At 41.6% G+C, this 24,553-nt stretch overlaps 2 protein-coding genes and 1 long non-coding RNA gene across 9 annotated transcripts in view; 2 read left to right on the plus strand and 1 right to left on the minus strand.

Moving 5' to 3' along the window:
• The window catches only part of palmdb (palmdelphin b), an 87,328-nt gene that overhangs the window by 33,979 nt on the left and 28,796 nt on the right, over nt 1–24,553 (plus strand). For all 6 annotated transcript variants that reach the window (XM_040048806.1, XM_040048808.1, XM_040048809.1 and 3 more), the window contains 3 exons: nt 3,010–3,090; nt 5,091–5,221; nt 10,466–10,580. In XM_040048806.1, coding sequence (XP_039904740.1) covers nt 3,010–3,090; nt 5,091–5,221; nt 10,466–10,580 — 327 coding nt within the window. The remainder of the gene's footprint in view (nt 1–3,009; nt 3,091–5,090; nt 5,222–10,465; nt 10,581–24,553) is intronic.
• Nucleotides 1,164–20,918, minus strand: LOC120744430. Its single transcript, XR_005698360.1, has 4 exons — nt 20,907–20,918; nt 6,141–6,145; nt 4,563–4,566; nt 1,164–1,382 (listed from the first exon to the last, which is right to left on the minus strand). It is a non-coding gene; the product is annotated as an uncharacterized LOC120744430 (long non-coding RNA).
• Nucleotides 14,873–23,012, plus strand: LOC120744426 (palmdelphin-like). 2 transcript variants are annotated; one of them, XM_040048827.1, is made up of 3 exons: nt 14,873–16,145; nt 16,551–16,661; nt 21,464–23,012. In XM_040048827.1, the coding sequence occupies exons 2-3, from the start codon at nt 16,586–16,588 to the stop codon at nt 22,549–22,551; spliced, it is 1,164 nt and encodes a 387-aa protein (XP_039904761.1). In that variant the 5' UTR covers nt 14,873–16,145; nt 16,551–16,585; the 3' UTR covers nt 22,552–23,012. The 2 variants fall into 2 exon arrangements, with proteins under 2 accessions (XP_039904761.1, XP_039904760.1); XM_040048826.1 differs by having other exon boundaries at nt 14,873–16,661.

Consider the following 24,553-nt stretch of genomic DNA (forward strand, 5'->3'; position numbering starts at 1 on the left):
GGATTTTCTAGGAGTCTGTTGTGGTCAGTGCCATCCTCTATGCTGTTTCAGGCTGGGGCAGCAGGTTGAGGGTCACAGATGCCAACAGACTCAATAAACTGACCGACAAGGCCAGTAATGTTGTGGGGATGGAGCTGGACTCCCTTAAGGTGGTGTCTGAGAGGCGGATGTTGTCCAAGATAAGGACAATGCTGAACCATACCTCCCTCCCACCCACTCCATGACGTGCTGACCGGTCACAGGAGCACGCTCAGTGAGAGGCTGAGATTACCCAAAAGCATCATTAAGCGACTCAGGAAATCATTCCCTCTGTATCTGTATTATCTCTCTATTATCTCTTTGTACAACTCCTCCATCTAATGCACAGAACACACTGCAACAGTTACACCCTTTGCCCATCTTCCATAGTGAAAATAACAAATAAAGTTTTACACTTTAGAGTAAAATGTCAATCAAATATATTTAATCTCTGTAATATTCTGAATATTTAAAATTGGGTTAATTGTATATATTATTGTATTATTGATTTAGTTCAGTCTGTTCTTACTATAACCACATAATTTCCTTATGGATTAATAAAATATTCTGATATGGATTCTGATTTTTTTTGAGTGTGTAAGGTCCATTTGGAAAAACTTTGTCCTGTGTAGTACGTGCTGTAGAGAACTTTGTATTGTTTAAGTTGTAAGTTGGGCTTTTAGTCATTTTGAGGGTGCTTAAGCATATTTGTGTCCAGATGTTTTTATCTGGACTGGTGGAAAGATCTTGCTGCCACTTAGCCTTTGGGAGGGAAATTGATTAGTCAATTTTAAACAATAGATTATAAATTATTGATGACAATTTGGGGGTATAGTTCTTTTAAAAAACATGCTTCTGTTAGGATGCCTGGGTCGTTGACCCAGGGTTTTGAGTTTATTATATTATTTATCATTTCTAGTCTTTGGTTTCTTTGTTAGAGTTCTGTCTTATGGTTTATGTCTCTGTGTTCTCTAGTTGCTCTGTCTCCCCTGTCAGCTGTATCCCCTCGTCAAGTTCGCGTCTCTGTGTTATGTTTTCCTGTTTTACTTTGAAAGTCCGTGTCTCATGTAAGTGCATCTGGTTTTGCTTCCTTTGTCTCGTTAGGCCTGATTTGCCCCAGCTGTGTTTCCCTCCTGTTGCCCCTGATTGCTCCCTCTGTGTATTTAAGCCCTGTGTTTCTCTGTGTCCGTGTCGTGATCTACCCTTATCTTGCTGTGTGTTCTGGCTGCATAAGTTTACCGTGGAGTCTCAGTTTTCTTACTTTTTGGAGTTCAGCATTAACGCTGTATTTAAGTTCACCTTTTGTCTCCGACTGTCTGCACTTTGGGTGCTTTTCCTGCCTGCGCACAGCCTTCACATGACAGCTCCCCAAGTGGGATTCAGTTGACAGGGATTCAGATTTTCCTGTATATTTTATATTTTGATCAAATTTCTTCAAATGAAATAAACTTTGGGTTTTGTATGATTTTTTTTTTTAATTTATTTTTTTGTCTTATTCTCATGCCACGATGAGAATGTTAGTATTTTTCTAGTAGTTAGTATTCAGTGATGATTTTTCTTTATAGTTTTATTCTAAAAACTTTTTAGTTTACATGGGATAAGTGCAGACTTTTTAAGAATTGTAAAGAATTCCCACCAGGCTCTTAGAAAAGTGTTTATGTTGAGGCTTTGAAAGCTATGATGATATGTTGTGATGCTTAATAAAACCATGTAAGAAGAGTCACTCTGTTCCGTACAGCTCTGGACATCCTGAGGGAGTGGTCTTCACTTTGGTACCCTCAGAATTTCATCTTGGCTTTTTGCAGTCGATGTGGTTCTGTTAGCTTCATCAGGTGGTGACCTTGTGCCCCAGCGTGAAGTGGCAGGAATGAGAATCAGCACCTCCAAGTCTTTTAATATGGTTCTCAGTTGGAAAAAGGGTAGAGTGTCCAAAGCATGCTTGTGAGTTCTGACCAGCAGTTTCAGTATCTCAGAGTCTAGTTCATTAGTGAGAAGAGAGTGGCCCGTGAGATTTACAGATGGGTTGGGCGGTGTCCGTGGAGACGATGAACCCTCACCAGCAACAGTCTCAAGGCACTTCATACTGTAGCATCGTTAACTTAAAATACAAGTTACTTTGAGGCAACTGTTGTTATGATTTGGCACTGTAAAAATAAAAATGAATAATTTAAAGTGAGTTGAAAATATATTTTAATCATAAGCTCTGAGTAGTTACAATGAAGTCACGATACAAGTAGCAGGAATGGGTTTCACTGGTCCTTCCAGAGGGACTTGGAGAGTCCTCGCTCTTCCACATCGAGAGGAGGCAGCTGAAGTTATTCAGGCACCTGAGCTCCTAGACGCCTCCTGGGTGATGTGTTTCAGGAATGATCTAGTGGGAGGAGGCACTGGGGCAGACCCAGTACTTGGTGGAGAGATTATGTCTCTCAGCTGACTTGATAATGACTCTGTGTCCTCCCGGATGAGTTAGAAACGGTATGAAGAGAATTCTGGGCTTCTCTGCTTAGAATGCTGTCTGGACTGAGACAGAGTCATAAATACTAGCAGACATCAACAGGGAGATCCCCTTTTACTCCGGCTTAATTCCACACTGATCCTGGATCTAGGAGCTAATATTAGTGAGCAGTGAGGCTTAGTTAAAAATAAAGGAACTAAGCAGTGTGTTTGCCTGATATCCAGGATAACAACTGCACAATTTATTCTGTCCAATGTATCTGATCAAATTTCTAGATGTCTTTGCTACATAGTGTACTAATTAGCAAAGAGTGTTGTTGAAATTATAGCAAACAGACAGACAGACACGTACACACACACTCAAGCAACAGGTAGGTCACGTCATGAAGCCCGTGCTGCTTTTTGTCTATTTATAGCTGTTGCTGTCCGTCTGTCAACTCAAGGTTGAAGTGTCAGCACGAGGAGACAACAGGTGGAATAGTTTCCATGCTGTAATTGTGCATATGATACAAATGTATGTTTGACCTGCCTTCACAGGACAAAAGAAGAATCCAGGAAGAAATTGCCAAGAAGAGGAGACAGATAGAAGAAGAGAAGTTAAAACTCCAGTACATAAAGGTATGTCTCTATTTTACAGCCAAAAAGCAAAAACATCCAGGAGAAAATGTGTCAGTGTGTAACAGTGTATACAGGGAATGTGAGGAACTCTCGCATGAAGGTTTAATGATTTCATTTACTGTTATATTTCTCCACATTTTCCTTGATGCAGTCTCAGAGCTTTATTTCACAGATATATACTCACTGCAGTAGCATTGTTCATATTATAGCTACAGCTATTCCTCTTCAACACAACTGAGGGTATTTCATACATTATTGTAAAAGTCAAATCTTCTTTTTTCATTCCATCGTTCCAAGTTATATTTTTTTTCATGTTAAGATAAATTGGGCACGCATCTGAAGTTTTCTTAAGAAGCAGTTACGCACAAGTTAACCCCAGTTACAGTTAACCACAAGGGGGCTGTCTAAAACTGTGTCACGCCACTGAGCTGTTTCCTGCATCTTTGGCAAACTGGTCACTGCTGGTGTTTGTAGTGGTGTGTAATGATATCACCTTCTTATATCAGTGACTACCAAAAAATATCTAAATTCCCTATGGAAGCATGCTGGAAAAATGAATAAATCTAACAATAAACAACATATTTAAGAGTTTTTGTTGCATTTTAATACAATGTCCATTAAATATTATAAAACAAGGTATCACCAAACTGGATGTTAGAAAATGTTTTGGTTATTTTACAAAAAAGCAAAGTAAATACAATCAAACTTTATTTTTAGTAAATGATACTACAGAGTTGTCTTTGGAGGCCTTTCTAGTTATCATCCCCACATATTCATACTCTGACTGATACATCAGAGGTGGGGTTCGCATCCTGCCCAAGGATATTTGGAATACAGACTGGGAACCACTAACCTTCTGATTACCAGATGACCTGCTTTGCCTCCTCAGCTAAGGCCACCCAGCTACTGGGAATGTACATAATTTAAACTTTTGAATGCAATGAGGGTAAGGAGAAGGGCAACACACAGGCCTGACCCATGCCCAGTAAAGTCCAGGTGGGGAAGCAGTGATTCAGTACAAAATACTTCGACTGCTCTGAGACCATAATCCAATGGAGCAACAATGAGTAGCGATAAAGCCAAAAATGATAATTGCAGTTCGTAAGTCTTCAGTAGTTGGGCAGTGGTTGATTTGGTAAAAATATTTACCCCCCAAAACTCCAGAGTCCTCTCTTCTGATGTTGCTCTCCATTAATCCATGGATGAATACGAACCCTCAGCCTTCCCAGAAGCTCTTTTATACTCATTCTGCACCCCCCAGTGTTTTTCACGTGAGTGGAAAAGGTTTTAAAAAACATGCTTCTGTTAGGATGCCTGGGTCAACTCCCCACTCATTTCCATTTCCTGTTGCCACACCGTGGAACTGTCCACTGATATTGGTTACATTGTCTCTTTTTAACATAGTGAAGGTTTTTGTTGGACACGGGTTCGTTTAATACACATCTACATATTTATAGCAGAGCTTTGAGAACATCCCTACTCTTCCAGTCATGATTACAACTTGTGCTTACAAAAGCTCCTGTGTCTGAGTTTCCAAACTGTACATGCTAAAAACTAAGATCCATCTCATTATTATTTGGACAACATTAGTTTTTACAATTTCACTAAAGATTTGTCTCCCACAGTCCATGCCAACTATACTGAGAAGCTCTTTGGTTCCCATTCTGGCAAATCTAAATATGTCAGACTGAGACTAACAGCTGAATGGGAAGCGAGGGACTGGCTCCACTGCAGCTGCTGCTTCATAGTGTTGGATCTAGTATGCTGTTTGTGAAACTGAGGAGTGTGTGCAAACGTAATGTTCCTTAAAATATCTGATAGAGAAATCAGCTACACATTTTTCTTTGCTTAACAGGATAGGAAAAGAGTTTTTGAAAGCAGAGAGTGTCAAATGGAAAACAGAGCAGGTGTCACCGTAGATTTGAACATTTTAAATATGAGAAGAACACTGAGCTCGGTTTGAGGCTAAAGCAGAGGCCTGTGTGTTGGTTGACTGACAGAAGAAGGCTTTGAGGGAGCAGTGGCTGATGGACGGTCTGAGTCAGCAGTCGGAGGAGGAGCAGGAGGCCATGAGGCTTCAAGCTCAAGACGAACAGCAGCAGAGTGACCACCTGCAGAGCAACATCATCAGGTAATCCAAACCTGCACTGAAGCTCACACTACATCCCAAAGTGGACACATGGGGCACAGCTCAGTATGAGCAAATCAAGTAGGTGAAGGTAACACTTTATAGTCACTGTCTGCCTAATAATGCCACAATATTAGGCATTAGTAAGGTATTATTAAGTGTTTAATTCATCATTTATAAAGCACTACTCCTTCGTATGTAATTTATAATTACAGATATTAATGTTTATTCTTGATTAACAAGCTCACATACAGATACAGATCATGATAGCCCGCTGATGGGTGGACATAATGGTACACCTCACCTGTGATGTGGATGATGCAACCATGAGTAATAACACCCCTAAATGAGAATTAGGAAAACTAGTGGAAATGTCTTGTGTATTCACCGGGGGGGCAGTGTGGAGGCGCATTCATTTACACCAGGGGTGTCCAACTCCAGGCCTCGAGGGCCGGTGTCCTGCAGGTTTTAGATCTCACTCTGGGTCAACACACCTGAATCACATGATTAGTTCTTTACCAGGCCTCTGGAGAACTTCAGGACATGTTAAGGAGGTCATTTAGCCATTTTAATCAGCTGTGATGGATCAAAGACGCATCTAAAACCTGCAGGACACTGGCCCTCGAGGCCTGGAGTTGGAAACCATGATTTAAGCCCTTGATACTATATATACTTATACCTTGTAAATTTGTTCAGAGAATATATAATTATGACAGAATAAGCCTTTCTATAAAATATTGATACAGGTTTTCAGCAAATAAAATACAGGCTGTGCACACTGAACAAGCCAAACAGGAAGTGATGCTTGCATTCTATGATTATTACTAAGTTGAACATGAAAGCATTAAACGATTATTTCACTGAACTGCTAATATTCAAAGTTTAGTCTGTGTGTATTTCTGCCAGAAACATGTATTTGGACTTGCACTATATATTTCTGATGATTAATAAGGTGAACCACAAAGCTCTGGCACTGTGCCTAAAACTATTAGTAATTCTCAAGATTTAGGTTTTCCAACTAATTTAACAGTCATAGTGGTAATGATCACAGTCACACCTGCTTACTCCAGTTGTCTGCCGCTAATCTCAGTCTATCACCTTTGTGGTTTTTATGTGAAAGGGACACAAGGGATGTGTTCCACATGTAAGTGTCCAATGTGCAGTATTTATTTTATTTAGCTATAGATGGAAAAACTCCATGTGCTGACAGGTCGGAGAGAATTAAGTTATTAGGGTTCAACCTGGTCTGTACATTTTTTTTAAACTATGTGTGAAGTAGTCAGACTCGAACGTCAAGGAAGGTGATAGGGAAGCAGACTATGCAGACATTTTAGGTTTCCAAGGTGAGCAATTTATTTACAGTGAACTTAATTTAATGTGTAACTTAACAAAACTTCCCCCAAATCAATTCATTTAACAAAACTCAGCATAACATGGCTCTGGTGACACAGCTCACCTCTCCTCTCTGCTGCATCTGGTAGAGACTGGCTTTAAATAGGGCCATCAATTTCCCTCCAATTGCCCAGCCAGTACCACTCACTCAACTGAGGGATCTAAAACTCTACTCAGGTTATCTAAAAACACAAAACCTCTACACACTTCTAATATGCACATTTACACAACTAAATGGCAGTATTAACAAAAGGAAAAACATTCAACAAATCCCTTTAAACATTAACACAAACAAAAGGAAGCATCTCTCTGGAAAAAGAAACCCCTCCACATGGTTTGACCTGATGATGTCATGTGTGACATGATCAGGACTTTAAAATGAGGAAATGCCAGGCGGGCGTTTCCCCACACCTGACACTCATGATGACTGAAAAGACAAACAGTAAGTATGAACAAATGACTTAATCTGTAACATAATAAAGTATAAAGAAACATAACTTAGTATTTGTCTTAATTTGCAGAATGTTTGATTTGCCGGCAACAAAACGCTTACACAAACAAACCCGGGATAGTGAGTGAAGCAATGTTACTTGACAAATAGCAAATCATAGCAAATACATAGAAACAGAATAATGTGTACAATGTGCAAAAAAAAGGTAAACACAAATGGGACAAATGGAGAGAATTGCAACTGCTCCTCCACTTTGTCACACTATGTTATTGGAAAATTATTAGCAGCTGACATTTTTATACATTTCTATAATTTTTCCAGGGATTGTGCAATCAAAGCTTCATCATCATCATTGAGCCCTCAGCCTGAATGTAGGGAATAAACCAGGAAACTGTAGGAACTGTCTGAATCCTGACGATGAACAAATAAACACTTTAATGAAACAAATTGTTAAATATACTACACACAACATTCACAGACGATGGAGTATGCACGGTGACGCGTCTGTCAGCTTTGACCATTTTGTCTTGGTTGCTGTTAGTTTTCTTCCTTTTTATAATGTCTCAAAATGTCCTAGGACTACATGTGTTTAATCACCAGTTGCTATTAGAAATCAAAGCATCTTCCGATCTAGTTCTCAAACAAACTGAGACAGGACAAGGTTACGGACTTCCTCCACCACCTTTGAGTCATCTGTTCTGGGTTACCTGTGCAGCCATCCTCATGCCACACCCTGGAACAAGCGCCCAAGGAAACGGGGAAAGCGAGCTGGTCAGAGTCAGGGCTTACGTCCGCACTTCTCATGGGACTCACCCTTTTCTTAGCTAATTCCAGATTGCTCATTCACACCTGTTTTCATTGCCATCAAACACTGCAGCATTATTCATTCTCTAGCTTTGAACTCCAGCTGATTGAGCTACACCTGAACAGTACTGTGCCTTTGCTGTGTGTCCTCATATATCCTCCTCCTACGTTTAATAAGGAGTTCATCTGAGAGTTTTCAGATTTTATGGCTGGAATTGTTCTTAAATTTGACGGTTTTTTAATCCTCTGTGATTTTAATATTCATATCTGCTGTAAGTCTGAACTTCTGGTTTAAAAATGTTATTGACTCTTTTAACCTGACACAGCGGGTCACTGGCCCCACTCATTAAAAAGGACACATACTGGACTTGGTGCTATCCCAGGGTTTGAAGTTTCATCTGTTAGGGCTTATGTCTCATCGCCCACTGCCTCAGACCCCAGTGTTCCTCCTTTGTTTTCAGCTGTCTTAGAGCAGTGAGTCTGTCTCTCTGAGTGAATTGTCTGTGGTAGTTCATCACCTAAAATCATCACACTGCCCATCAGATTATCTTCCCCCAAGTCTGATTAAAAATACTTAATACTGTTGGGCCTTTTATCCAGAGATTAATTGACACTTCCCTTTCTACAGGCTGTGTCCCATCATGTTTTACTCAAGCTATAGTTCAGCCTCTTCTTAAAAAACACAATCTGGACACAACCATTCTGGCTAATTACAGGCCAATCTCAAAGCTCCCCTTTCTTTCAAAAGGTCTGTGAAAGTGGTCTATTTACAGCTGCACCTTGATCTTAATGGGATGTCTGAAAAGTTTCAGTCTGGTTTTAAATCAGTACACAGCACTGAGACAGCACTTTTAAGGGTTTTTAATGGTATTAACTCTGGATTCTGGCAGCCCTGCTGCCCTCTTGTTGTTGGACTTGACAGCTGCCTTTGACACAGTCAGCCATTATATCCTCCTATCATGGCTGGAATCATATGCTGGCCTAAAAGGGTCTACTCTTCAGTGGTTTCCTTTCTACTTATCTTTATTTTTTTTATGTGAACATGGGCCCCTAGTTCTAAAAAAAATGACTCTCTCTAAATTATGGTGTACTTCAAGGCTCTATCTTGGGACAAGCCTTGTTTGCACTGTATATTGATTGATTGATAATACTTTATTCATCCCAAGGGAAATGTTATGTTGGCACTGGGGAACTCCAGGCCTCGAGGGCCGGTGTCCTGCAGGTTTTAGATCTCACCCTGGGTCAACACACCTGAATCACATGATTAGTTCATTACCAGGCCTCTGGAGAACTTCAAGACATGTTGAGGAGGTAAATTAGCCATTTAAATCAACTGGGTTGGATCAAGGACACACCTAAAACCTGCAGGACACCGGCCCTCGAGGCCTAGAGTTCTTCCACCCCGATCTACATGGACGTTAAAATCACCCACATTAATTATTTTATCTGAGCTGAGAACTAAATCAGATAAAAAGTCTGAGAAATCAGACAGAAACTCTGTGTAAGGCCCAGGTGGACGATAGATGATAACAAGTAAGACTGGTTTCTGAGTTTTACAGCTGGGGTGGACAAGGCTAAGCATCAGGCTTTCAAATGAATTAAAAGTCTGTCTGGGTCTTTGGTTGATTGATAGGCTGGTGTGAAAAATTGCTGCCACACCTCCCCCTCAGCCTGTGCTTCGAGGTTTCTGGTAGTTAGAATGACTCGGGGGTGTTGATTCATTTAAACTAACATAATCATCCCGCTGCAACCAGGTTTCTGTAAGGCAGAGTAAATCGATTTGTTGATCCATTATTAAGTCATGTACTAACAGAGACTTGGAGGAGAGAGACCTAATATTTAATAATCCACATTTCACTGTTTTACTCTTTGGTTCAGAGGTGGATACTGTATTGTTCTTTCTTTGTGATTGTTTATGTTTAATTTGCTGGCTTTTAGTTTGTTTTTTGTCTTTTTGGAAGCTGACACAGTCTCTATGGAGATGGGTTTGGGGGGTAGCAGGAGGAGAGAAGCTGCAGAGAGGCATGTAAGACTGCAACTCTGCTTCCTGCTCCCAACTCTGGATAGTCATATTTTGGGGGGTTTAATAAATTTGTCCATATTTCTAGAAATGAGAGCTGCTCCATCCAAAGTGGGATGGATGCCGTCTCTCCTAACAAGACCAGGTTTCCTCCAGAAGGTTTGCCAATTATCTATGAAGCCCACATCGTTTCTGGGACACCACTCAGACAGCCAGCAATTTAAGGAGAACATGCGGCTAAACATGTCACTCCTGGTCTGATTGGGGAGGGGACCAGAGAAAACTACAGAGTCCAACATTGTTTTGACAAAGTTACACACCAATTCAACATTGATTTTAGTGACCTCCGATTGGCGTAACTGAGTGTCATTACTGCCAATGTGAATTATGATTTTACTGAAAATCTTTTGAAAATGCAAAATACACAGCTACCCAGTACAACCCATAATGCCATATATTAAAAGTCTTGTACTTACCTTGTTGAAGCTATTCAGAGACACCCTAACATCCAAGTGTTTTGGATGCACAAGTGATTTCCTTTTGTATTTGCTAACACTGTTCATTATATTCAACTGTACAGAATGGAGAAGGAGATTGAGGCCTTGGAAACACAAGAACTCAATATCTCTGCCAATGAAGAAATTGTGGTGAAGCGGCTAAAAGAGGTGGAGAGAACAGCTGAAGACATTATCAAGGTAAGCAAAAATCAAGTGCCTTTTAACACTCAGCTTGCCTTTTTGGCTGTGACACTAATGCATGTCACTTATTAAATACATCTGGGCGGATTAGTGCTACTAGTACGCTAGTATTTGCTTTTCACCTTAGTACGATTAAGAATAATGGACAATGAAAAAGGAAAACAATAAAAGAAATCAAAGACACACACCTGTATTTTGATGTGTTGATGTGTCAACACAGCTCCCAATAACAGATGATGCACATTAAAGGCTGTGTGACACAAAGGACCCATACATACACACTATTGGAGTACTAGTTATGTTTTATTTGCAGCTTTTTTCCAAGATCACTCAGTGGAGATTTTCATGTGGAACAAGGCTTCCCACAGAGAGCCTTCTTCACCTGTATGAACGCTGTCTGGCACTGCTCTGTCCACTGGATCAGATCTGGGTCACCCTTTTGGGTTAGAGCAGTCAAGAGGCTGGCCAGCTCTGCGAAGTTCGGCATGAACCGGCGGCAATAACCAGCCAGCCACAAGAACTGCCTCACCTCTTTTTTTAGTCTTGGGACATGGGCAGTATACGATGGGTGTTGTTTTCACCTCCTGCAGGCCCACTTGCTCACCTCCCCAGATACTGTACCTTCCCTTTGTCTGCTCACACACTTCTTCAGGTTGGCTGTGAGCCCCATCTGCCTCAGAGACTCTAGGACTATGGCCACCTGCTGCACATGCTCTGCACAGGTGTCACTATGGATGATGATGTCATACACTAGGTTCATGAGACACTGGAAAGTTACTGAACAAGCTGAACGAAAGTGTGACAAATTGGTACAAATCGTACAGAGTGGAGAAGGATGACTTTCTTTAGACTCTGGAGATAAGGGGATGTGCCAGTAGCCACTGGTTAACTCCAGTGTCATGAAAAAGGTGCAATGCCTATCTGATCCAGGAGCTTGTCGACCCGGGACATGGCATCAAACTGTAACAATTCACCTTGTGGTAGTCGCCACAGAACCGTATAGATAAGAACTATGGGGCTAAACCAAGCACTTCTTTCTGAACATTTTTTCTTTATGTTGAGGTAACCTGTAGGGCTGTGAATGCACCATCTCACCAGGACACATTTCAAAATTGTGCTCTGAGTGTGGTATGGCCAGGCAGGGGGGAGAACACATCTGCAAAACACTGTTGCAATGCAGCAACACCCATTCTCTGGGCTTGTGTGAGATGGTCATTACAATGGGTGGAGGTGGGAATAGTGGAATTTGGCACTATCATCTCTCTCCTTCGCCAGGCTAACCAGAGAATTTCCCAAGAGCTTTAAAGCACCAACAACTGGGTGTGTTCCTCTTCTTTGCGACTGTTACAACTCACCCAATACAGTCTATGTCTGATTAATACAAAATTCAGGTAGGCCAGTGCTGTGTCAGGGCGCACCATGTGACCAGTAATTTTTATCACTTGGTCAAAGGCTGAGTATAGAGTTTTGTCATGAGACTGCTGTAGTGGGAAATCTTCCATGGAGTGAATCAGTGCCGTCTCCTCCCCAGAGTCAGCGTTGGATGGCCTCGGATCACCGCTGTACACAGCATATACACTACATGCTGCTACAGGTCATGAATGCATCCCCGCACACTGCCCCAACAGGTTTTTAAATCATGGCCAATCCGTCCCCAGAATTAAAGGATGTGTCAGGCATGACCTAACCACAGCCTTCCCACTACGCTTTTTGTCCTTGTACTTAATTTCTGGAAGCACAGTAGGATATTTGTTTATGTCCCCATGCATGTACTTAACCTCCACCCACTCTACCTTCAGCAATGCCCCGGGCCAAACCAGAGTTTGGTGGACCAAGGTCTGTGTGCACCCTGAGTCTACAATAGCCTGGTGTATACCCCTTACCACCTTACCACTATGCGTCCCTCGTGGACTGAGGGAAGGTGTCAGAGGGCAAAGTGATGACAAAGGACCACTCCACCGTTCCTGTCGGGAGTCCCTTGACAAACTGCTCGAGAATCATCAGATCCAGCAGCTGAGCCTCCACCTTTGTGTGGCCGGGCTTTGTGCGGCCCTATTCAGTACCCCAAGAAGTTTTGGTGGCAGTCCTCGGGCACATGGCCTAGGCCAAGGGTCGGCAACCTTTCTGATGATGAGTGCATCTAAAATTTTCCTCAGAAGTCAATAAATTGCAGTAGCAATTTATTGACTTCTGCAATAAATAAATAGCAATAAATTTAATAACGCTCTATATTAACAGTTACACACTATATAGAACCACTTTATAGAATTATATTTGTTGGCAGATGTTGGCAGCTATCAGCGAATAGTTATCAGCTATTTTGAAACAAAAAAAAAAAAAAAGACTTTTTGTCCATAACAGCAAATACAGAAAATACAAATGCTATCTATGGTCTCCTCACAACAATGATAAGAAAAATAAACTGGGCCAATATGGCATATTTGTTAATACAGAGACACACATGTTAATGTGATCTCTGGTCTCCCACTCAGACACAGGTCTCCCAGTGTCCAGCATTCAGAGGCTACCTGAGGACTCATGTGAGAGAAAATCTGCTCACACAGACATGTAGAGCCAAACACTGTCAATAAGGCCTCTGCAATGTTCTGAAGACAGTTAAAGTTGTCAGGTAGTGATGTCCAGCAGGTGAACATGCAGCTCCATGAACACGCACAGCTGTGGATTCCAGCTGCGTCCGTAGTTCTGCAAACTTTGACCCCACAGAGTCGAGCTTTTCAGTTCAATCAGCTGCATTTCGATGTCCTCTTTGTCGAGCCAGTTAATGCGAGACAAACCCAGCTGCTCATTAAAGCTTTCTGGTTTGATCAGAAAAGAAGACATTGGTCCATACACCTGAAAGTCCCGAAAACACATTGTGAATTCTGTCTCGAGTCTACGGATGTATCCGTGTATTTCCGCGGTGCTGTGCTGAGCGAACAGCTGCTGAAGCTTTTGAAGTGTCTGAATGTGGAAATTTCAACATCGCTTGAAAAAACTGCCAGCTAGCAACGTCCCTCTCACCGGTAGGCTAAGTTATTTTTAGCCAATTACAAGTTTCATCTGGTAGTTGGGGTTGTTAGCTAAGATACCGTCATTAAGAAGCGGCACAACTAATGTGTGTATGCGAGCTAATTTGCGATGTGCACCACTGGCCCGGCCATTTATTTTTTTAATGCACCTGCTCAGATTAACTCACTGCGTGTCGTGCCCAGGGCTGGACTGGGACAAAAAAATCAGCCTGGGCATTTTGACTAGAGACCGGCCCACCAGGTATTAAAGCCATAAAGCCTTTGAATGAAAACAAACGCTGTTGTGACAGTGATGTACAGTCTTGTTGGTATATGTATGATTTCTATGCATATTATGTCAGATAAAAACTTTGGTTGTAAGATTCAGATCATTATTTAATAAAAGCGAGACATTTTAAATGAGAATAAGAAAGAAAAGTATTTCTTTGTGCCCCCCTTTCCCTGTTAATGTCCTACCTGCCCCCCTGGCATAACTTTGCTAGAGCCGCCCCTGCACAGTTACCAGCTGTCAGCTACTTAGAAAAGGATCCTGGTGTTATTTGTCTCTCAGAAACAGTTCATAACTTCCCTTCAACTCATTCATGTCACCTAAAAGGTAAACCTGTTTCTCCATCACCTGTTCAGCTCTGATGATTCAGTAAGGACATCTCCTGGTTTCATCTTCATGTTTCCCTCTCACCACATATCCAAACCGACATCATGACCAGCAGCTTTACAGCTATGGCTCCAGCAAACAGCCGATCAGCTGATCATTGATCAGTTTCATGATTGAAGTAGCAACAGGAGAGGGAGGGGCAGAGAATGACAAAAGAAGAGGCAGCTGTGCAGCAAAGACACAGAATAAATCCAGCTTTGTGTCTTTTTCTATTCTAGCTGAAGTCCGGGAGAAACTGTCTTCCTTTTCAGCTCAATACGAAATGCGTAATATTTTCTCTGAATGCGGGATGATTCCGTTTCTATGGGACGGTTGGCAACTCTAATAATTAACCTTATGAATAAAATAAAGTTCACAATCAGTAACATCATAGCACCCACCCAGCTGTATAGAAACTCCATCATGCTAGCTAGTACGCAGTACGAGTTATTGTAACTGACTGTAAAAAGTCAGCACAATGAAAATAAACTCCACCTAAACTTGGCTTATATCTGACCCAGATAGACTGCAGGTCATAACTTCTTACCTGAAGCTCAGTTCACCTGATACTCGGACCGGCGGCCGCCTCGGGTCTCTCCTCCTCCTGCCTCCCCTTCCCTCATCCACCTGCTGGCCTCAGTGGAAGCTCTGCCATAGCCACCACCAGAGTTATTTTTACACATCTGGCCAATCCACCACCTCTCATTGTTTATACCATTACAAAAAAAATCATCAGCCCATAGAAACGAAAAATCACAGTCGGCCCAGATGGCCAGTCCCGCTATGGTCGTGCCATCAGTTAACCCTTCGCGTGCCAGCTGTGGCATGCGTGCCCAGGGTTGCCAATCCCTGTTTTAGAGTTTTTAATTCTGCACCTGACCCCACTGCCATGTTAAGTCTTTTATTTGGTCTGCTGTTAGTGATGTCATGTTGCCTTAATGTCATATTATCTTCATACGAGGAGCAGGGTAACTTAATCTTATAATGTTACAACCACATTTGACTTGAACACATTTGACTCGAACTAGGGATGAAGTTGGTAATTAGTAATATTTTAGTTAATGTTACGTGTTAGCTGTTTCATTACAATCAGTTGAGAAAACTATATTTTGATGATGAAGGCAACAGCATCAGCCTTGAGTGTATAGTTTTCATTGCCACACAACTACCAGCAGAAATATATGCCTACAAGAAGAAAATAATCACACAAATAGAATTATAGTGTTAGACTTTAAAATGATAAACTGATATACACACAAAGCACTGTGCATAGTGTACTGTAGATGTGTACTGTAGTGTTAATCTGCAGTTAGATCAGTTAAGGTCTTAGACTAAGGCTTGTTCATTGTCCATTGGGGTCACCTTTAAAAACACTAAGTACTCAATTACTGCATTTTTTAAGTGTGCAGAGTAGCTAAATGTGCTTTGCTGGTGTGGTTTCATGCAATCCATGCCAGTTTTACCGAGGACGATGATGATTTGAATTTTCATTGTTGTGAACAGATTCTAGCACCTTTTTAAAGGAATGATGTTTTCTCCTGACTTCCTGCTAACTGTTATGCTATCTGTAAGCTCTGCTTGTTTCTAATAAGATGTTCTCACTGAAGACTGTGTGGGTGGGCTTTGTTGCACAAGCGACTGCTTCGAGTGAATTAGGTGGCAGATAAATGGATTACTCACATTGTGAGGATGCAGTGCAAGGACTAATATGCCTGATTTGCTTTGCTTTCTGTCTTCATTTAACCTAGTGAAATTACTAATGTGACAGCTGTGGACTGCCGTTACTAAACAAGCTGAACTGTAGCACTGCTGTGATGTTTACTTCATGCTTCTTTCACTACTTTGAACCTCAACTACTTTGTCTCCACATATAGGAGGTACACGCAGAGTCCCAACCAGGTGTGCACTTTTTTTAGCTCTTTGATGTGCTGTGAGTAATTTCTCCTGGTAAATGGTTACAAAACTTATTAGAGCTTCATTAAAGCATAATAGCAGCTTTTGCATCATGGGATACTTGGTTATCCCGAGTGTGCTCAGATTACTAGAAACATAATAAAATGCTTATGGCATGATAAAACTGAGCATCAGTTGTGAGAATTCATTCAGAAGATGGATATCAGTTTTCATTTTGATCTGTAATTTCTTGTATAAGTGTCTTTGTTGTCACATACTGGAATAATGTGTCATATTACTAATATAATGAAATCTTAAAAATGGTGACATATGTATATATTTGCCCAAATATAGCTAATCTTGGCTTATGTTGTGCTTGCTTTCATTTCACTGGTCTTATATTCTTCTTAGATGTGACCCATCATGTCCCTTCACCACTACCAGATATGCTATCACTCATTCCACTGGCAGCAGCAGAAACCCATCCTGTATGTGAACTCGGTAGCCATGAACCAAAGAAAGGTATACTTCTGTGACAGGCTGTAAAATATTACATTGGTGCAGATGGATTACAATGATCATCCTTCAGCATGATGCTAAGAATACACTGATCAGCCACAATATTGAAACCTATAATATTGATGCTAGTCTATAACAATGTTACCATGTTTCAGTGGTTATGTGACTGGTACATGCTGTTCGTATCCTACATCTGATGCCAGCTGTCAGTTTCCTTGCACTGGAAAAATGTAATGTACATTACATCAGTCTTGATGCATGCTCAGTCATCCAGGTAAATCTCCAAAAAGTTGATTCTGTTCATCTGGACGTTTTCACTGGGAGAAATGTTTCGTCATCATCCAGGTGACTTCTTCAGTCTCAGCTGACTGCAGGTTTCAATCTTATAAACAGTACATTTGCATAATGACTGAAACCAGCCCACTGAAGGAACAAGGTGCTGGGAGGTCAGTTCCTTCATCGTGATTATGCAAATTCTCATGACCATTGATCAACAACCACTGATCAATGGCCATGAGTCCCATTCACAGAGAGTTGGGGAATGGCTGCAATCACAGCATTGTAAGATGGTGACAGATGTACCCTTAGGCCCCCTCCTCGATTCAGAGATGGTCTTTCCCTTTTCACGTAAATGGCCTCCTTGACTCCGCCCTCAAACCAGTGTTCCTCCCTGTCCAGGATGTTACATCCTCATCATTGAAAGAGTGTCCACTGGCCTGTAGGTGTAAATATACTGCAGAGTCCTGGCCTGACGAGGTGGCTCTTCTGTGTTGTGCCATCCTCTTCGGTTGTTTGGTTTCCCCGATGTATAAATCCTGCCAATCCTCCTGCACTTAACAGCGTACACTATGTTACTCTGTTTGTGTCGGGGGACCCGATCCTTGGGGTGGACCAGTTTTTGCCGCAACATGTTTTGGGGTTTTACAGCCACAGAAACACGATGTTTAGAGAAAATGCGTCTCAGCTGCTCCGATACTCCTGACACGTACGGGATCACTACATGTTTTTGCTTAGTCATTGGTTGTCCTTCTGTCCTGGATCGGCTGGAGGTTTCTTTAGGAGCCTTTCCAGCTTTGACAAAAGTCCTGCTGGGATAACCACATTTACTCAGGGCCTTCTTGATGTTCTTCTGCCTCCCTGGCTGCTGTGTCAGTGGGGATGGTGTTCGCTCTGTGTTGTAGCGTCCTGATGACTCCCAGTTTGTGCTCCAGTCGATGATGAGAGTCAAACCTCAGATACTGATCCGTATGTGTAGGTTTACGGTACACGTCAGCTTGTAGATGTCCCCCATTACTGATGGAAATCTCACAGTCTAAGAAGGCTAACCTGCCACTGTTCATATCCTCCCTGGTGAATTTGATGTGTCGGTCCACCGAGTTAATGTGATCCGTGAAATGTGGTACGTCCTGAGATTTGATTTTCACCCAGGTGTCATCCACATATCTGAACCAATGGCTTGGTGGTGTTCCAGGGTAGGATAGCAAAGCCCTCTTTTCCTCTTTTTCCATGTACAAATTGGCCACGATGGGTGAAACAGGGGAGCCCATGGCACCCATGATTCTGCCTGTAGAACTGACCCTTGTATGTGAAATATGTGGAAAGAAGACACAGTTCAAACACACTTGGTCGGTGCTGAGAGTGGTCCTGTTGCTGCAGTCAGCTGAGACTGAAGAAGTCACGTGGATGACTGATGAAACGTTTCTCCCACTGATAACGCTGCGTCCAGATGAACAGAACCAACCTTTCGGGTACATTACACAACTTATCTATATAAAACTTTAGACACATAACACACTGATCAATAATTAGTCATTTGTTATCTTGTAATTAGCCAAACTAATGAAAAAAGGTCTGTTACAGTTGGGTAACGATGATGTGAATATTTGAGAGACGATGAGGTTGAAATGAGTTTAAGACTCAAAAAATGTGTTTTAAAGTGGACTTTTAGCTGCATCCTGTCTGAGTTCTCAATATTTTATGTTACATTTGTTTACAAATTGAGAATTAGTTCAGGACTACATGTTGTAAAAAAAAACATTTTAAAAGGCACAGTGTCTGAAAGTCAGAGCGAGAACCACTGAAAATCATCTAAAGTCTCAATACAGCAACACTGAGTTTGATTACCCTGACTCGTGTCTGCTCTCAGTCCTTTTGCACTGCAGGACAAATCCAAAAGACATAAGGATTGCAGATTCAGACTGGATGTGTATCCACTTTGGATCCAGCTTATTCTTTCCCAAAATGATCTGTATTCTTTATTTAAAATGAAAACTGTGCTGAAATATTTAAAATCAATGAAATCGTAGACTTTTTTGTTTGCCTTTCCTAATAAAACATGCTGTCCTGTATTTTTCAGTAAAATGTTGGGTAATTCGTGACCACAGAAAGTATAAAAACTGGTTTTCAATGGTTTTCATTCTTTTGTCACACACATGCTTAACTGAGCGTGAGCTTACTCAGAGTTGAGACTCTTGGACTTGCTTACATAGTGTTACTCAACTTAGACTTCATGGTTAAACTGTTGTTGAATATGTTATTGAGTTTGTTGAAGATACTTCCTGGGGCTTCTTCCAGAGGCCTGGGACCTACCACAAAGCTCAGGCAACATACCAGGGGATGCTTCCCTTATTCCATTTCCCAGATTATATCATTATTTTTCCACAGAAAATGATCCCTATGACTGCTACCTATTTTATGACGTGGTGATTAAAAGTCTATAAATCTGTTGTAAAAAGCACAGGGAATTAATGCTTGACGCAAATCTTAATTTAGTATTTTAGTGATAGAGCATAAAATAAATATTGTAATTCCAGAAAATTATCAGTTTGTATTTCTAAGGTGATGGCTGTACTTTAGAGCACTGCAACTGTTTATTGTCCCACAACCTGATAAAGAAGGTTTGTGACTTTGTCACAGATCAAAGTGAAATTAACATGCGTGATTCCATAGGAATTCTTGGTGTGTGTCCTGTGTTCTAGTAGCTTCAGTTTCAACAGTGTAACATAGACTCAGCAGCAGATTAGAATCAATTACAGTATTTATACATTTTTGATATCACCAAGTTAATACATGCATGCACAGTTTGCATTTCAATGGTTGTAGTAAGATAGACTGAAGCAGCACGTATCAAATGCATTCCCCCAGCAAAAAATGTATATTGTACGTAAAAGCTTTTGTTACTGTAGTTGTTTCCTGACCATTTTTGATGCCTTAGTTGTAGGGATACAATTGAAGAGTGAAACCAAATCAAAGGACAATATGATTTTATCTGATTCAGTGTACATTTGTGGACAGCATTAGGGAACACACACATAAAGAAAAGTGTTATCACATGTGGTTATTCCAACTGGGTCTTCAAGACGCACAAGAAAGAAGGTCAGAACTGGGGAGAAACAGAATGACAAATGGAACGACACTGTCATCCCTTATTAGCAGGTCTGTCAGAGAAACTCCAAGCACAACATCCCAATGCACTTCCGACACGGGCACACCCTTAGATGGAAACTAAGTCTGTCGAGGTCTGTGGAATTAACAGACTGAGTGTGATGTGTAGGACCCAAATCCAAACGCTCGGAGACAGAATCATCTTAATAAAGGCAAACCATGATGATGACCCACGAACAAAAGACTAAGCATAAAATACAAAAAGAAACCAAAGTATATCAATAGAACTTAGGAACATAAACCATTTCTCAAAACCCAACTCTAAACACAGAAAGAGCCCGACCAGAAAGACCAGAACCATGACAGGTAATCCCAAGGACAAAACTCACAAACAAACAAGCTAAGCAGCATAGTGTATGCTGTGGGGTGCAGGGAGAAGTGCTTAAAACTTCTGCATTGGAGAAACTAAACAGCCAGTCCATAAACAAATTGCACAACATAGAAGAGCCACCTCAACAGGACAAGAGATAGCTGTACTGTAAGGATACAGGTCACTCATTTGAGCATGCCAATGTTTACACTTTGGATGAAGAAGACAGATGATTTGAAAGAGAAGTAATATAGACCATGCAGTCCTCAGATCCCTTCCCAGGTGCCTCAACCCATCAGTTGACCTTAGTATGTCACATGTCTCACAGTGGTTTCCCGTGAAACCCCTGGTGTTAATAACTCATGCCTTTTTTCATACCCTGGCTCTTGTGATGACGCACATGATTGATAGTGGGTCAGTGACCCTCTTCAGGGTCAACCCCCACTAGTGTTTGAATACCTGGGACTTTCCACCATTTGGTTTTAGAAGTAAACAAGTCTTTTGGATGAGAGGTGAAAATCACAAAATTTCACAAAAGTCCACTGGCTTTGTTTCTAAGCTCCTTAGCCTACTGAGGCCTTAATGACTGAGAACCTACACAGACATATTGGCCTGTAGTGTTGTTCACCACATTCCCACTGAGCTCTTGATGATGGCTCTTAGGCACTTGTTCATCTTGTACAGTTCTAAGCATCCCAGGCATTGAGTCACAGGTTTTCTTGTAGTCGATGGAGATGTTGCACAGGTTGTTCAGTCTGATCTTGCAATCTCGAGTACCTGCTCTGTCTACTAGCAGCTGGTGTTTTTCTCCTGCTGGTTTCTGCTAGTTCCTTTCAGGGCTCATGTATTAAGCCATGTGCCTGTTCATCTTAGCCACTATGACGACTGCAGGAGCTTTCATGAGGTGCTGAGGGAGTTTTTCTGTCATTAAATACAAAGAAAACTCTTCCAAATCTAGCATTAGAAGAAAATTCAGCAATATAAACTTTATTTGAACAATATTTATTGTCCAGTACATGTCCTAAGAGTTCATCTATGTCTTTCATTCCAGCTACATTTGCGATGAAGATCAGTGTGGAAAATGATAAGAAAACAGGCAAAAGTCATGTGGTGTCAGCTTCAACCATCATCCCAGAAACCATCCAAAAGAATGGGATAAAGGTGTATGATGATGGACGTAAGTCTGTATATGCACTGCACCCAGGGACAACTAAAATCCATAGTGAAACAGTTGGAGAGATGACCCCTACCGAGGTAGAAGAGCTTCTGCATCAGGCCGCTGATAGGAATGTACCTACTGAGGTGCAGTACCATCTACCTGTCTATTCTGTGCCCTATATAGGGACGAATAGGCCATCAACACCAAGGAAATCAACTAAATCACTAACAAAAAACTCAAAACCCAGCCCCTTACGGAGTGTAAACTCATTCAAAACTGGATCTCTAATCCTAAATGAGAAAAACCACTGCAGCCAAGGCCTGCAGGAACAAAACCCCCCAAACAAAACTCCTCTATCGATCTGTCAAGACTCGACTTTAAAAGTACGAAGAGTTGGAGAAGGGGCCAAACTGCACTCTCGAGAGCAGGCCAAGTGTGAGACCTTTCTAATACCACAGTCACACTTTAGCACCAAGTGTCCAAGAGCATTCGCCAACAGCACAACAGATACAAGCAGTCCAAACACAGCAGCTCTTGTTTCAGTTAAATTCAGGCCTGAAGGAATGCCTGGACCCAAAGAGCCAGTCTACAGAACATTAGATAGATCTAGTTCTTCACTCGTCCACCATACATTTGATCCTGATCCCTTGCTAGGCACCTCAGGTGACTCTAACAAAGATTTACCCTCTTGTGCAGAAAATAATGTCTCTCTGAACCTTGTCAGCACTCTGCCGGGGGAGCTAGAACCCATATCAATGATCTTCATGGGCTACGAGAATGCTGAGGAGGAGGAAGACATTCAAGCTGAGTTGGTGATTATTGACAACAGTTCTGATAATAACGACAACGATGAGGATGAAAATGAAATCAACAGGGAAGAGTATCTTTTATACCACCCACAGGGGTACAGAAGCAAAGTATTTCAACCCAAGGTGCATATAGCTAAGGTCATAGAGCTCAGAGACATTACAGATACCTAAAGAGACCAGGAGGATTTAGGACTCCACAAGCCAACATTCATCCACAAGTATGGAAAGCACAGTCCTTATTTACAGGAGCGGTCAAAATGGAGAAGATGAAGCTCAATCAAACAGGAAAATGAGAAACTGAATTGTTAGGAAAAGAACTGGGAATAGAATTTGTTAGGTGATTTTTCTTCCCCATCATTTCTTTGATTCTTTCTTTGTCTTTTTTTTCTGGTGAATGTGTTCATGCATGCATTTTCTGCTGCCAAGCCAATGTAGTACTTCTCAGCCTGCCAATCTTTAATAATAATAAATTGTGATTCGTGCCATTATGAAACCTTAACTTCTCTTGAGTGATAGAAACACCTGATAGACTTTTTGTTTATTAGTAACTGTGCCACTGGAATTTAAATTTTATCATTCAGTTAGTTTGTTGCTTTGTAACTGAGTTGCATTAAATGGTACTGTGCTGTGAATCAACCTGTGCTCATACCTTTGATCTAAGTTCATTTGTTTGGTCAAGTCTATGTCTTAAATTTCTGATGGCAGTTATCTACCAAATTTCCTTGTTTCTAGTGCACTTTAGGAGTTGGAATGGGAGAGTCTGGTATTGGCGGGGCATAAACATGTCAAAATATTAAAACCTTTGTTGTAAAAATATTAAATATATCATTTTATTATGATGTCCGTGCTCATAATTTAGTCAGCTTGAACTTTGATTAGATGATTTCTAATTTTACCTTTCATTTACAGTGGGGCAAAAAAGTATTTAGTCAGCCACCGATTGTGCAAGTTCCCCCACTTAAAATGATGACAGAGGTCAGTAATTTGCACCAGAGGTACACTTCAACTGTGAGAGACAGAATGTGAAAAAAAAATCCATGAATTCACATGATAGGATTTGTAAAGAATTTATTCGTAAATCAGGGTGGAAAATAAGTATTTGGTCACCTCAAACAAGGAAAATCTCTGGCTCTCACAGACCTGTAACGTCTTCTGTAAGAAGCTTTTCTGTCCCCCACTCGTTACCTGTATGAATGGCACCTGTTTGAACTCATCATCTGTATAAAAGACACCTGTCCACAGCCCCAAACAGTCAGACTCCAAACTGCGCCATGGCCAAGACCAAAGAGCTTTCGAAGGACACCAGGAAAAGTATTGTAGACCTGCACCAGACTGGGAAGACTGAATCTACAATAGGCAAGCAGCTTGGTGTGAAGAAATCAACTGTGGGAGCAATCATCAGAAAATGGAAGACATACAAGACCGCTGATAATCTCCCACGATCTGGGGCTCCACGCAAGATCTCATCCCGTGGGGTCAAAATGATCATGAGAACGGTGAGCAAAGATCCCAGAACCACACGGGGGGACCTGGTGAATGACCTGCAGAGAGCTGGGACCAAAGTAACAAAGGTCACCATCAGTAACACACTACAACGGCAGGGAATCAAATCCCACAGTGCCAGACGTGTTCCGCTGCTGAAGCCAGTGCATGTCCAGGCCCGTCTGAAGTTTGCCAGAGAGCACATGGATGATACAGCAGAGGATTGGGAGAATGTCATGTGGTCAGATGAAACCAAAGTAGAACTTTTTGGTATAAACTCAACTCGTCGTGTTTGGAGGAAGAAGAATACTGAGTTGCATCCCAAGAACACCATACCTACTGTGAAGCATGGGGGTGGAAACATCATGCTATGGGGCTGTTTTTCTGCCAAGGGGACAGGACGACTGATCCGTGTTAAGGACAGAATGAATGGGGCCATGTGTCGTGAGATTTTGAGCCAAAACCTCCTTCCATCAGTGAGAACTTTGAAGATGAAATGAGGCTGGGTCTTCCAACATGACAATGATCCAAAACACACCGCCCGGGCAACAAAGGAGTGGCTCCGTAAGAAGCATTTGAAAGTCCTGGAGTGGCCTAGCCAGTCTCCAGACCTCAACCCCATAGAAAATCTGTGGCGGGAGTTGAAAGTCCGTGTTGCTCGGCGACAGCCCCAAAACATCACTGCTCTCGA

The sequence above is a fragment of the Simochromis diagramma genome, unplaced genomic scaffold (assembly GCF_900408965.1).
Source record: "Simochromis diagramma unplaced genomic scaffold, fSimDia1.1 OVJJ01000125.1, whole genome shotgun sequence".
Lineage (NCBI taxonomy): Eukaryota > Metazoa > Chordata > Actinopteri > Cichliformes > Cichlidae > Simochromis > Simochromis diagramma.

Bases quoted from the DNA above. Each gene is read 5' to 3' on its own strand.
- LOC120744426 (XM_040048826.1), top strand. From the start codon at position 16,460: ATGGTGACATATGTATATATTTGCCCAAATATAGCTAATCTTGGCTTA. The intron at 16,662-21,463 runs GTATACTTCTGT...CTTTCATTCCAG, and splicing joins TAGCCATGAACCAAAGAAAG to CTACATTTGCGATGAAGATC.